At 39.8% G+C, this 15,351-nt stretch overlaps 1 protein-coding gene across 3 annotated transcripts in view; it reads right to left on the bottom strand.

The window, feature by feature from the left end:
• The window catches only part of WWC2 (WW and C2 domain containing 2), a 103,859-nt gene that overhangs the window by 9,398 nt on the left and 79,110 nt on the right, over positions 1-15,351 (bottom strand). For all 3 annotated transcript variants that reach the window (XM_075751941.1, XM_075751940.1, XM_075751942.1), the window contains exons 13-21: positions 15,207-15,287; positions 15,037-15,123; positions 11,720-11,912; positions 9,875-10,039; positions 9,013-9,128; positions 7,811-8,003; positions 5,697-5,861; positions 2,422-2,514; positions 1,083-1,325 (exon numbers count right to left, since the gene is read on the bottom strand). In XM_075751941.1, the coding sequence (XP_075608056.1) occupies positions 1,083-1,325; positions 2,422-2,514; positions 5,697-5,861; positions 7,811-8,003; positions 9,013-9,128; positions 9,875-10,039; positions 11,720-11,912; positions 15,037-15,123; positions 15,207-15,287 (1,336 nt within the window). The remainder of the gene's footprint in view (positions 1-1,082; positions 1,326-2,421; positions 2,515-5,696; positions 5,862-7,810; positions 8,004-9,012; positions 9,129-9,874; positions 10,040-11,719; positions 11,913-15,036; positions 15,124-15,206; positions 15,288-15,351) is intronic.

Here is a 15,351-nt window from a genome sequence, read left to right as displayed (position 1 = left end):
GATTTAGATTAGATGTTAGGAAGAAATTCTTTACTGTTAGAGTGGTGAGGCACTGGCACAGGTAGCCCAGAGAGGTTGTGGAGGCCCCATCCCTGGAAGTGTTTAAGACCAGGTTGGACGAGGCTTTGGGCAACGTGGTCTAGTGGAGGGTGTCCCTGCCCACAGCAGGGAGGTTGGAACTAGATGATCTTTAAGGTCCCTTCCAACCCAAACCATTCTATGATTCTATGAAGCTAGAGCTGGGTACTCAGGGTCTTGTCCAGTTAGGTTCTGAGTATCTCCAGCCATGGAGGTTGGGCCCCTATTCCTGTGTTTGATCACCCTCACAATTTAAAAAAACCCACCCTCCCCAAAACAGAACAAAACCACCACAACATCCAATTTATTCATGCATCTTGTTGGAATTTTCCATGTTCCAGCTTGTCACTGTTGCCTCTCGCTCCTGCTATCCTATTTCTTGTATTTTAGCCACGTGAGGGCATCCCATCTTATCTTATGGCAGTTTGAAAACAGTGAATATATACTTGTTTTAGAGACCATCACACACAGAACAGAATTTGGCTTTTCTTTGCCAAAACTAGAACAATTGTGTCCTGCATAAGGAAATAAGCCACAGCAGAAGTACTGCCCTTCCCACACAGCCCTACCACTGTAAGTAATGGTCCTTGCCTCTCTTTACCTCTTACAAAGATCTTTTGGCTACAAGTTCTGCGCAGACTACAAATCACCTCATGCTGAGGGACAAAAAGCATATGAACATTTGTAGAAGGACAGCTGGGACATGAGAATTTTAAATTAACTTTGAAGTAAATGCTATTTTACTACACCAACCACAACTATTTCTTCAAATAACAGAATTTTTCCTCTGAATTACTGAAGTATTTAGAGGGCACTAGAAAAATACCACCTCAAATTCTAGGTTTAAATGCTGTAGTATTGACTAATAAAGAAATATTGTTTACACTATATAATAAGCTTCTGTAAAAGTTTTTAACATGATAGACTGAATTCTTTAACAAATTTATAGAAGAGGTAGGGGCATAAGCATATTCTTTCACACATTATCTGTATGCTGCTCATACCTGTTTTTCAGCTTGTTTCAAGAGTTTCTGGAATCGTTCATCCTCTAGCACACACAGGGGAAGGTCTGTCTCTCCTCTGCCTTTCATTTCTTCAAGCTTTCGTTTCAGATCCCGCAAGGCCTGAAGCTCATCATTCAGACGATTCTGTCTTGTGCGTGATGCCTGGAGGTCCAGCTCCAAGTCAAGAGAAGTGCGGATGGGGCACTCTTGCGTAGCTCTTTGCATGATTGGTTGGCAAACAGGCTGAAGCATTTGGGAGATGGAACAATAAAAAATTAGTATCTACAGAGGCTAATATGGGGTTTGACATAATACAGTCAGAAGAGGTCAAATATTTTTTTTTCTTTAGCAGAAAGCTGCTCTGTTAAGATCCAAAGTCCAAAAATTCATCTATTCTAGAATTTTTCTTCAGTCACTAGCTAAAAATAAATGCAAAAGTTTCTCCAGCCAGTTGTACAATGATATATTTACAGGTTTAAAAAACACAAACAAAAATGTTCCAATCCCCAGGGCAACACAATGCAAGGAGATCAGCACTACTCAGACTTCCCCATAGATTTTAACTACATTATTTATTTTTATAAACATTTGCTTTTTCAAGGCCTAAGCAAACACATAGCTATGAACTCTGTAAACATGCATTTCTTTAGTATATTTCACATTATTTACTGTCCTTTCACAGTGACTTTTCACATGAGTAAGTCAGGCAGGAGAAGCCATCCCAGAATAATCAGTATTTCTTTCTTATGCCAAATGTAATCCCGCTACCTGGAAACAATCCTTCTGCAGAAGTGGTTTTTTAGTTACAATCCAGATTAAAACCTAAGTCTCTCAACTTATATAAGAATGAACATGCAAGAGAAATACAATCTTACTCGTGTCCTTCAATCCTTTTGCTACTCAAAACACTCCTAGAAGAATAAATCCTCTTTAAAAGAACATCTGAATCCTTGAAATTTCCACTAAAATTTGCTCAAGATATGTTGCTGGTGTTGCTTTTTGTGCAGCAAAAGCCACCTTGGGTCATTTTGTAATATCTGGGTTCTTTAACCCAGATCCCTCTGACAGTAACGCACTGAAGTTCAATGTCACGATGCTGAGCACCAGCGTCTTGCTGCTGGCATCGGCCACAACTAGAACAACTTCAGCTTTTTTGGTGGGGGAAGACATAGGACTGAGACCACTGTGTTGATTTCAACCTGAAACTACAGGTCTAACAAGTGGTACTTGCATTGCTTTTGCTGATATACTTGAAATAAAGCATATGGCTTAAGTTGTTTATCATTCCCTCTCTCCACATACTTTGTTTTAAACCACATCCAGGTAACGTAGCACATACCCGTTTAACTCTTAGGCTCCGCCGTTCTGTGGCATTTCTCACAAACAGAGACTTTTTGGCTAGCGTTGAGCTGTCGCTGTCACTTCGATTCAACTGTGAAAATGTACATAACAGAGACATAAAGCATCTTCATATACAAATACATCTTTCGTGATATAACTAGTCAGAAAACCTCAGTGTTGATATATGTGTAGGTCATTCTTAGTACAAAGTAAAAACTTTTTAAACTAGAATACAATTCTATTCCTAAACCAAGACAACCATTCATAGAACCACAGAACGGTTTGTGTTGGAAGGGACCTTTAAAGGTCATCTAGTTGAACCGCCCCTGCCATGGGCAGGGACATCTTCAACTAGGTCAGGTTTGCTCAGAGCCTCACCCAACCTGACCTTGAATGTTTCCAGGGACAGGGCATCATTGATCTGACTGACTGAATAGTAAGTAGACTCTTTAGGAATGCAAGGAAGGTAACTATGGTTATTAAGTACTGCCAAATCACTGTCTGGCTTGGCTGTGACTGCACATTATAAACTATGGATTTCATTTACCTGGGGCAGGCTTTTAACAAATTTACTGCAGGGAAGGTAAATTACTGTAGACATGCACCTGTCCAACAAATGATATTTTTGTGGTGTTATTATTTGTAACAAGTATAGGTGTGCCTACAGCTTCCTTCAGAAGCGCTTCCTTCTTCTCAAAAATATGTACCACAGCTTGGCAGTAGTTTCTTCTTAATTATAGCATTAGTTCCACATACATCAGTGCAGACTGATCATTAGATGCATCAGCATGCATAGTGGTAACCTTCAAAGAAAACAGAAGCCTCTCTCTACAGGATATTTATTTCACCTCTTCCGAAAAGGACAGACAAAAAAGAATCATTCTGCTAACGTTTCAATAACCAAAGCCAGAGCCCTGAAGCATGCTTACACAGGACTGACTGGGAGTTGGGGATGAGAAATACAACATCTTGCAATATGAATACACCTCTTGAGACACAAATCTCTCTTTTCACCACGGAGCCACTACCAGGAGCTCACCCATGGCTATGCCCAGGTGGCTGTCATCACCGACATTCTAAGCACTTGTTCTGGTTTTGGCTCACATTGTTATTTTTCTTTCTAGTAGCTGGTATAGTGCTGTGTTTTGGATTTAGGATGAGAATAATGTTGGTAACGAACTGATGTTTTTAGTTGTTGCTAGGTAGTTGTAGTCCCTACACTAAGTTAAGGACTTTTCAGCTTCCCACGCCCTGCCAGGTGCCCTAGAAGCTGGGAGAGCACAGCCAGGACCGCTGACCCAGACTGGCCAAAGGGATATTCCCTGCCATATGACATCATGCTCCAGATATAACTGGGGAAGCTAGCTGGGAGGCAGGATTGCTGCTTGGAAACAGACTGGGCACCGGGTTTTGTTTTTCCCTTACACACGTGGTGAGCAATTGCATTTGTGCATCACTTGTTTTATATATATGATTATTATTATTATTACTATTATTATTCTCTTCCTTTGTTATCCTATTAAACTGTCTTTATCTCAACTCACAATGGTGGTTCCCCCCCCCCCCCCCCCCCATTCTCCTCCCCATCTCCTTGCTGGAGGGAGAGGGTGAGCGAGCAGCTGCGTGGTGCTCAGTTACTGCCTGGGGTTAAACCATGACAGCACTTTTCAAGGGATATTTTCAAAGGCGCCAACAGACTTTGGGCCTCAAAAATCTTTGCGTTTGCTGTATCATCATATGAGAGTAGGTGCTTTCCAAAAGCTAGGCCATCTCTTCTGAGAAGAGAGCAGCAGGCAGTTAGCCAGAGCGTAGCAACAGATACTTTCCTCTAGTACAGCACCACAAACATGCAAGGCTGGACTTGCTTGCGGTGCAAGCGGAGGACTAGGACTGGGGAGACCCACATTGTTCAGCCCTCTCCACACAGTATTTCTAAAGCTGCAAAAGATTCATCTGTGCAAATGTGGGTTTTTCCTAGGTGACTTTGCTTCCAGGAAATACTGCACACAACGAGAAAGAGAAGAGTTTATTCAAGCTATGCTTTTTTAGCTTTTGGCTTGTGGCAGCAGGTACATAGCAATATCCAAAGCTACAAAAGCCCAGTACTTTTCCACATGCAAAAACCTCAGGAATTTATACTAACTAAACTATCACAGCAACTAGTGTTACTTCCTGTCAAAGACCTCCACGGGCACTAAGCTAAGGCTACACTTTTTTGCCAATACAACTAATTTCCAGTGTACAGGAATGAAGGTGAAGGCTAGGTTCTGCATTCAGCCAATAATCTATCCAAATTATGTAAAAATTGTTACAAAACGATCTGCTGATTCTGGAGGGTAGATGGAATAATTATTTATGTATGTAGATACTAATTATAGATTTATTTTGTTTTTAAGCCAATGGTAATCACAGAGAAGTGATCAACTTTAATGTTCCCAAATGATTAAGGCAACCACCTCTAACTGAACTGGAGAAGAATTAAGGCATACATGTTTTTTTACAAGTCATACTTGTAAAAACTAAAGACCAAACCAAACTGCCTTTTCTAGGGTGTAATTAAAATCTATAGAGCTGGTAATCCATGCTTAAATTTTTAAACACATGATTTTCACAGTTAGTTTAGCAGCAACAGGGCTGATAATTTAAATCTTTTTTTTTTTTTTTTTTTCCTTTCCCCTGCTACCATAGATCTAGAGAGACTGGAGAACTTTGTTGCCAAAGCCATGTTTAAAACTCAGCCCCTAGGCAGCGCTCACACGTCTTTCAAAGATGTAATTACAGCAGGATTTGGGCCGCCCAAGTTTAAAACCAGTTGAGATACAAAGTGAGATTTAAAATTGATGACTGAGCTCTTTCCGCACTGTTACCCTTAAATGGCTACATTATTAAAATATGGTAATGCAATGGCAGTTTACAGTGAAGTCTACTCTACATTTTCACAAATTATTTTGCTGTGTGAGAGCTGTAGTTGCTGACATGCAGCGAAACAGGCCTTTTGCAGACAGCCAGCACAGGAATCTGTGTTACTTCTCTCCAATAGGATGTATTTTTGCCTTGGTGAAGGTGTTTTGCAAGACTATACAACTCTGCTGAAAGTCAATTCTACTATGCATCAGGTCAGTTCGGGAAAGAAAGAACCTAGAGAAAGCACAGGCTCTGCGCCTCTTGCAGGGAAAATTGGTACATGACTCAACTGTCATTAATGCATCATTCCCAACAAGTTAAATGACTCTTAAGTTAATAGCTCTTCATTCCAAGTGTTTTTCCTCTTACCCTACAGATGTATTGGTTCCGCTCGCCTGGAGAGAAGGTTTGTGAGCGCACTATCATGCTGTTCCTGACAAAAGGACGCTGTCTTGAGCTCCAGCTGGCTCTGTCCTTGGGTCGAACTGCTGCGTTCTCGTTAACTGATTCCTCAGTGTTAGTCTCTTTATCAACCTATGGAAAGAAATTTAGTTTATAAGAACTACTATATCCAGACACATGTCACTACATAGCTTTTGTGCCTTTGGATTTTACAAGCATTCTTGTTACCTTGCAGCAGATGGAAAAAACCCAGCAGCGAAAAGCATCTTGCACATACAGAGAAGCTATGCAAAGTAAACAAAATTCCCAAAACATTTAACTGTGCGCATGGAGATTTCGAAGGCACTCTTTGTATCCAATAAAACCAAAGCTTTTGCAGAAAGGCCTTTGCTGCCCTGCAGATGGTCTGATGCAACCATGGCACAACAAATATTTTACTTTGCCATTTGCAGACATTATTATTATTGCGTATTTATATTTATTTTGTTCTGCATTTGCAGAACAGCAAGGTTCTGCCATGCTAGAGAGGGTGCCTATGCACACTGAAAGGGGCAGCTGGGCAAGTTACATCGCCCAGGTTCTTCCACACGTCCTGTCGTACATCCCCCGAGCCCCAGCAGCGAGGCTGCTTTACGCCAATCTGCAGAGCTGCACCCACCTCGTGAACCCAGGGAAAAGACAGTGCTGGCTGCTGTCCCCCAGCAAGGCCTGCTGCCTACTGCAGTTGCCCCACACAAGCCTCAGGGAGCCTCAGGTGCCACATCACCGCAGGTGCCACAGCCTCTCCTTACACACAGCAATCATCTTGACAGCCCGGCCAGAACAGGCCCCGCGGCAGCTGGCACATCTGATGTTACTGATGTGCACTAGGGTATTTTCTTCAGCTTGGGTAATTTAATGAGGTTCGTGGTTTTCAATGTGGAGGTGATAAATACAAAGACCTAAATTGCACAACCACAACCCTGAGAGGATCTGGCACAGGAAGATCTATACTGTGGTGGCTTTACAGTCAGGCCCGCTATGCCTTTCGTTCACTGTCCAGGCTGGGCCAGCCCAGGCTTAGCAAAACACTCGTGTGCGTACCCCTAACCTTCAGTTGTTGTCCTTGATGCCTCCCCTTGCCGAGTTAGGGCTTTGATCTGTATTTGCTTGCTACCCAGCAGACTGTCAGTCCTTTTATACGATGGCCTTAGCTCATTTGGCATCTTGCCACATTAACTGGAAGTTAATTACAGTTTCCAGCAAGTCCACTGAGGTGTTGAACTTTTGAATTGTCACAAACTTGAGGAAATGAGATGTCATTCTTTGCGTTTTTACCTTGGCTATTTTACAGAATCTGTGGGTTTAATGCATGCAACAGTGTTTTCATTAAGATGCAGAAAGGTGTTCTAAAAATTTAATTTCTGGAGTATGCACTACCACATCAGGGATATGTTTACTACAAAGTTACTGAAAGTGCTTTCAGAAAGGTAGAATATAATTTAAAGCCAACAGTTAACAAGAACAGGGAATTAGAATTTGTTATGTGCAGTATCTGGGTAGTTCAATAGTACAAAGTTTAATACACATTTTGAAATTTTCTGTTCATTAATCTTTTTTCCTCTGCTAAGCCAGTTTTTGTATTTCACACTCTAAAATAAAGGGAAGAAATAAGAAAATCCTCTCATTTGTTTAAAGATCTTGACCCCTCTTCTGTCCTTCCCCTGTTTATCAGATGAATCAGAAAAAAAAAAGATGAAACAATGAAACACTCAGAAATATTTTAAATATGCACAAGTTGAAGCTGTTGAACTGCATTTGTATTTTGAATATTCTCCCTATGTAACAAAAAAGTGAAGATGCACACTTTTAGTTAATTGTCTTTGAACCTGGAAGTTCTGCCTAGCATGTGTTAGGTGCCCTCTTCATAGTTCAGAAGTGACCACACTGATGCCATTAAAAGTACACACTGACAAGTGCTAGAGCAAAGGCCACATCAAATCGTAAATGCTCAGATGCAGCAGACTTCTACATTAACTGCTCAGAAATAGATCTTCAGACACAGTAAGATACCGTAGGAAAGCGTATTTCAAGATATTCACCAATGTTAGTATTGCAGCAGCTTGCTGGCTTTCATGGGCCTCATCACTGTTCTCCCTGTCCTTGTCTTCATTTGTTTCTGGTGTATCAATGAGTAACCCCACGTCATCAGTACAGCTGCCTTCTCCTGCCAGCTTGACACCATCTTCCTCTTCATCCACAATTTCATCAGAGGCTTCTGCGAGCCTTTCTAACCTGTATGAACAGAAGTAGCCCAGGCTTACTCTCAAATGGAAAAAGCCCACCAGAGAAAGCTATCAGAAGGCCTAGGCCTTCACCCATGCATAACATACGCATTTCCTGACGGGGAGAACAAGACTATGACCCAAACGTTTCCATTAAGTTTGTGTGAAGGCACATTTAATTCTATGCTCCAGTAAAACCCAGCAAGCTCTACTACAGTTCACCTTCGAGATCATTACAACACCACTGCACTACATTCAATAGCTGTATGTTGGTAACGTCGAAGGACTTTGATTGCAATAAATTCATAAAACAAACGAGCGAGTCTCCCCTTCCCCCATAATAAAGCATGTATTTATTTCTACACTGCAGCTAAGGAATTGCACAGGAACAGAACTCAACGTAGCAATTTAGCAAGAAATCTGTTTTCTTGCGAAAACTCACAACTTCTTCAAAAACAAGACCATCAGTGGAAGCACATACACACTGACTTTGTCAGACAGCAGCTCTCTTTTCAAATCCTATTAGCTGCTTATTATAGTTAATGCAACTAATATTTGCTATGAGACACATTATTACACCTCCAGTGGCTTAGACTCCCCAAGTGGTTTCACAGGAAGATGTACACAGACTGGAGGAACATCAGCAGTAGTAGTTAACAGAGCAGCCAAGACACCGTAAACCTAAAAGAAGGTGAATGAATTGACCATACAAGAGAACGAGACTTTACCCCAATTCCAGTGGTGGTGAGGCACTGGAACAGGTTGCCCAGAGAAGCTGTGAATGCCCCCTCCCTGGAAGTGTTCAAGGCCAGGTTGGATGGGGCTTTGGGCAACCTGGTCTAGTGAAGGGTGTCCCTGCCCATGGCAGGGGGGTTGGAACTAGATGGTCTTTAAAGGTCCCTTCCAACCCAAACCACTGTGATCTCCTCCAGAAGTATAGCCCTTTCATTTGTCTATGAATAGGAGGAACGAGTGGAATCATTCAAGTGTGAACAGTGAGGAAGGAAAAGTGGCTTTACCAGTCTTCCTCAGAGGCCCTTTGCTCCTGTTCCTCCTCCTCCTCATCTTCATCAAGCTCTTGTTCTACTGCTTCCAGCTCAGCAGATGTCCTCTCCAGCAGAGCTGACACAGCATCCTGCTCACAAGGAAAGAGGAGATGAAACCAGAATTACCCTGATGCCACCAAAAACATGACTCAGATCACAAGTATAAGGGGTTTGAATTGTCAGTGTGTAGCACATTAACTGATTGTTTTTATACAAAGTAAACCCCAATCAAAAATAGACTGTAAAATAACAGCGCAATCAAACATGCTCCTGTCATCCCTTAATGTCTCTCTTTCCCTCTCATACTTGGAATATCCCTAGGTAAAAAAAGGTTGTTCTTAAAAGTTACATTTTAATGTATTCTCTACAGGAGGTATTAAAGCAGAAAAGCTTATTTAACCAGACGAATTAGCATGTTTATGTAGAATTAGTTCTACATAAACAACATTTTCAGTGCAATGGCTTTAAATATGCAAATTCAAATAATTTATAAACAGACATTTTTAATGTGTACATATGAAAATGGTAAACTTAAGGAAGCTCTTCAGTACCATTCTTTTTAAATGAAACACAGCTGAAGTGTTTCAAATTGGAGTGCAATTTTGTATCCCACTAAGAAGCATCAGGCCTATCCACACTTGCTAACAAGCCTGAAACCCTGTATAGGGCCTACTCACAGACATGGTCACTATAGACACCAGTGCCTGCGAGACAACAGGGCCTCGGACCTTCAGGGGAGGACGATTCACATATTCAAATAACCACAATGCAATGGCACAATTCGAGTCTATGGCTTTTTTCTTGGTATTACAGTAATAGCCAACACATTGCTCACCAAGTCCAATGAGTCCGATGACTGCTTGCTTAACAGAAACATGGGTTCTTCATTTTGTTCCCTGCTTTTTTTGCCAGGAATTTGCTTGCAAGGCAACAGGCTGTACCACAGAGTACAAATCTCATCAGAAAATGATAAATCTGCCAGACTGATCTGAGTCCCAGCCTGCACAAAATAAGAAAGGGGAAGAAAATTGTTTAAAATTTGTTTTTTTTTCCTGCAAGACAGCTGAAAATAAATTATATGGTACTTATCATGTAAAACAGGCAGCACAAATTTGACATGAATTCTTAATTCCCTTTTTAACCGTACAATTGTCTACTTCCCTCCACTTCTTAAAATAAACAAATAGAAGTATCTGGAAAGGTCCTTCACATTGTCCATTCTGCCATCTTTTATTTCAGTCTGCAGAATTTCTCCCCGCATGCCACAACAAGACCCTCTAGATCACTGTAATGCACATGTCTGCTTCCTATAGCATTCAATAATGAAAAACTGTCAATGAAACCTGCAGCATCAACTCATGAAGCAGCAAGTTTCAGTCAATTTTTCAGTTGTTCCACCACAAAAATCATCAATACAGCAAACAATAACGGATGACCTTGTTTGCTCTGAACAGTGAAGAAGCAGATGAAAAGACAGGAAAAGAGATTAGGAAACCATTTCATTTGGACAAGCACTGACATCCACTGAGTTGGCACTCTGGGAAAACTTACAAAGTACTCGTGTTTGGGCTGTGCCTTGGAGATTAAAATCCTCTGTTCTTTGGCAAATCAAATCATCTTCACAGCCACTGGGCTGCACACGTAACTCTTGCCAAGACTCTGGTCATGTTGCCCAGGCCCTTCTGCTGGGGGTGGTAGTCCCAACTCTTGTTTTTTGATCTGGTGATTAACCCTTATGTCTTTGGGTTTGGTTTTTTTGTTGTTGTTGATTTTTTTCCCTTCACCTTTGTATCCTGCCTTCTGTTGCATTTTTGTTCTGCCCCTCCCTTACCTGAGGGGAAACCTCTTACATAGTCAAAAACGCCAAAACATTCCCCAGGAATTAAGTTAACTTCCATGTTTTTGAAAGCGAGAGGCTGTTCCCAGTAGTCAGGGCTGATGAACCTCACCAGATTCTAGCATCTCTTCAGTGTGTTGTAACTAAAAATCTTGCTGTGTTACTAAGTCAGAGTCATGGTGAAAAAACTAAACTGAGTTGTACCAACCAGACTGTGCAAAAGCAATCTGAAAGTAAATGAAGCATCACTAATTAGGTGATGACCACAATTAACAACAAAATTTAAAAAGTGCCAGTTTCAAATAGGCTGGTCTACGAAGGTTGTCCCTTTTTATTATTTCTACAGATCAAGAAGACTAAATAGGTGGACATAGGTGGACATCATACAATCTACAACAACCTGCACAAATGCCATTTAGTTTGCTCTAAGTTATAACAAGTCGTGATAATGAGGGTTTGCCTTTTTTTTTTTTTTTTTTGGACATACTGTGGCTCTTATTCATCTTTTACTCTAAAATCTAGTGTTAGAATAACATTGCAAGGACATTTATTGGTTTTTTTTATGTATAAAACTGCAAAGATGGAATATCAATCTAAGTAAGGGGTTAAGGTAATGCAGTGTTAGAATTACCAAAACACCTCCTAAAACTTCCATCCAGGATTAGATTCTGTATCTGGCATTTCAAAGAAAGGTAGTATTTTAAGTACTATAGCAACAACCAAGTTATGCTTCAGAGTTTGTCTCCAAGTACTGTGGAATTTTAGCAGCTTTGACCATCAAAATAAGAGGGGACACTATAAACAAATACATGCCCAAAAAAAGTCAGAAATAAAACTGCATACCAAGCATTCTTCCCGACGACTTCTACTGACAGCACAAACATCTAATCTGAGCGTCTTCTGTAGCAGTGTTACTTGGGAAATGGCTACTCTGAATATCTCGTTGAATAAAATGGTTTCCGTGGCAGGATGAACTTTTGTGCGGAACAGACAGCTGATATCAGTTGAGGACGGAAGTACGGCTACTCTAATATACCTGCCAGAAACAAAACAAAATCTTTACCTGTATTTAAACTAGCACTTGCTGGTGACACATGATAGAAGTTAACCCCATTGACTAAAGGGCTGCATAGCAAGAAAAATGAAATGGCAACAAATCAGAGGTGGAATGGAAAAAAAGAGGTGAAAGAGAGGAGGGAGGAACTCCTCCTGCCCCTTGTACAAACATTTCCCAAAAAGGAATTTCTGTGCCTGCTAAGGTAGTAGCAAGAGAGGTAGCTATTTCTGTCTCCATCCAAATTTATCCTCTGCTTTAGTACTGTGAACACTGAAGATCATGTCACAGATGGAAGGAAACATGATCTTAATTACAAAAATGAGATAAATTTGGGTGGATATAAAATTAAACTCTTAGAATGATGTGAACAGCACTGAAAAGCAGTAACGTCTTTTAAAGAAATAAAACAAAACCTCCAAAGAAACCAGAAAACTAAGGAAAATGAGGAAGAAAATAGCTAGGGCCCACAGCTGCTTAAGATCAATTCTTAATATATTAAATGAAACTTAGAAAAATGCATCTTGCAAACCTAAATTTAAGCACCGGGAATAACTTGAAATTGTTACGCAGCTGCATTCTTTTTATAGAGCAAACATGAATGGGTATTATATGAATAAAGGTAATACTTGATAACCTGCACATCTCACTGTAGTAGTAGCTTGATAAAGACATTCCTAATGCAATTGTACATGTTATTTACCTATTGCACAGTTTCTCGTACACATGAATGAGCACAGTAATTGTTTTAGGTCTTTTCTGTGTCTATGCATTAGCCTATTTCTGCCATTGGCTTTAAATATAGTTGACATTCACTGTAGAATAGAACGCAATGAAGCCAGCTAACGCAAGAAGAAAAAAGTGGACCAAGGAAATTATTCTGGAAAAAAACTTGTTCTCCCAAAATTTATAGTACTGTTACTATATTTTCTGGTAATTACTTCACACATACTGTTGTTACTGTTATTAAAAACTTAGTTTTACATTAATTAACCCAAAAGAAATTAGGCCTGTGAGAAATTCAATTTTGTTATTTGAATTTGGGCATCGCTTTTATTCCCCAATTATGCCAAACTTCTTGGGATAAAGAGTAAGATCTTAAGTAGTTTGCTTCGCATGTATAGTCGGGATAGCAGGTATCCAGCGTTTTGACAAATCAATCCCAACGTTAAGCAGTAATGTAATTCCAGTAATGCTGCTGCTGCATTCACATAAATGTAGCTGAGCAATTTGCATGGTCTACTGAAAACAGCCATTTTAGTAGATTAAACAATTAGGAAATGTTTAGAAAAAAGGTAAGAACAGAAGATAAAGTGTATTAAAAGTATGTTTAAAAGGTGGTTCATTGGAGCTTTCTTTTAATAACTGTTAGCCAATTAATTGGCGTCAGGCCAGAAAGAGGGGTAAACAGAGCAGTAAAAGATAAACTGCTCACTGGCTTTGTTTTAGAGAGTGCTTACTTTCCTTTTAATTATAAAAGTTAAAAACTCAGCCAATGCCTCAGATTTTGCTGTGACAAACCTATGATGTCTCAACTGATGAAAAATTGATCCTGACACAAATAACAAGTATTCAGTTAGGCTCTACCTACTCTAAAAGCGAACAGCTTTTACAAACAGCGTGGGAACAGGTATCAGTAAGACCTCATGTAAAATCTATTCCTCTGTGTGTTAAGGTTCAATAAAGTACTAATCTATCCAATTTAATGTTCTAGAAAACACTGTTATAATAACATAGCATTTTCCAGACCCAATTTTTATCATTGCACTTACCTGTACAGTATATACACATATGCACACAATGGCAAGTGACAGAAAAAATGCCATTTGCAAGGTCCTTTACCCTGTCCTTTCTTCCTCTTTGTTTTGTGTAGCTTCAGTTTTATTAAATCTTTTTAGCAGCAGCAGGTCTGGACTTCTGCACTGAAGACACCTGACTACCAATTACAACTTCATACTTTCATTCCTAAAAAGATGCCAGCTATGACCTAACTTTACCTTACCGAACATTTTGTTGAAATTCTTTTTATATTCTACATTATCTACTTTTCCTCTCAGCTGTCAGTTTATTCTTCTACAGTTTTTCTATATTCTTGGCTAAATGCTGGTAGACTTGGAAGGTCAGCAGGGGAAAGATGGAGGTCAGAGAAGGAAGGGTGGTAGCAGACAACCATTTGTTATTAAAAACAAACAAAACCAAACAGAAAAAATCCAACAAGCACCCAGGCCTGGATCCCTATACATCCTTTCCATATTCAGTGGCTTCTTATTGATCTGAATTCAAGGTGATGGGGGACAGGGGGAAGGAAACCAGCAAGAAAACCAAATTTTCCAAGAATTGATTATGTTCTTCTCCAATCTTATTAAGCTTCTCAACAGTTCAAGATAGTCTAAAAAAGCTCACTGAAGTAAAAGTGTCCCCAAGGAGCCGAGGCACGCTGAACTTATTTGTACAGCTTGCCAGTTTTGGATTAGAATCTCAGTGGGAACATTTTCTTATTCGGGCATTTTTGTTCATTTCCCACATACGATTTTCACTGAAATTACTTTTAGGCCTTTTCTGTCCAATTCACCACAAGAACTAATTCTTAACAGACCTCCAAGCTCCACTTGTTAGGGAAGGTGTATCTCAGTGTGGCTGTGCTTGTCCACCTGCAATTTATCAAATTAGCCCTTACCTTTAAAAGCTCACTTAAAAGACACATACTATTTTAACATCATTTTATATCAAAATGCCACATAAATGTAAAAAGCCAACATTCTGAGCTGAAAGAATGGCAAACTATGAAAAGAATGGGTTTAGTAACTACAGAATAGCTGTTCTGCACTTGCAAAGCTACAGAATGTTTAAAAACACTAGATGAAGCATCATCTAAAATAATCCTTTTTGTTCCACTTTAGTGGAACATACAAAATTTCCCAATAACTTCTTTTACTCGCGGCATTACTGGAATATTTAAAAGCTAAGTACTACCACACTTTGAAAAGTTTTATACATATTTTACCACTGTTAAGCAGGTTAAATCAATCCATTCCTTGAGAATTTGTACAATTTAGTATTATCACCTCATATTTCAACACTACTGCTCAGTGATTGTTTTACTTACACTTTAAGGCCATGGGGGACAGAAAATGCTGGAAAATTTCTGAGCCGTAGTACGATTATCACAAAACTGGAATTGCCGTGGTCATATCTGTTAAAGAAAGGACAACATGAAGGAAATTTACTATTCACATTTATGTATGAACAGAAATACTCCCTTTGCTGGTCACTTACCTGAGTCCTATTTGTACCTGGGCAGCCTCTAGAGTTGTTGCATCATCTTCACTATATACAATGTCCTCAGTTTCATTTGGTCTAGGGCAAACAGACAAATAAATTTAGGAAAAATATAATTAGCTTTTAAGAACAATTAAGGTAT

This window comes from Balearica regulorum, chromosome 4 (genome assembly GCF_011004875.1).
Source record: "Balearica regulorum gibbericeps isolate bBalReg1 chromosome 4, bBalReg1.pri, whole genome shotgun sequence".
Taxonomy (NCBI): domain Eukaryota; kingdom Metazoa; phylum Chordata; class Aves; order Gruiformes; family Gruidae; genus Balearica; species Balearica regulorum.
This window is presented reverse-complemented; position numbering and strand designations above follow the sequence as displayed.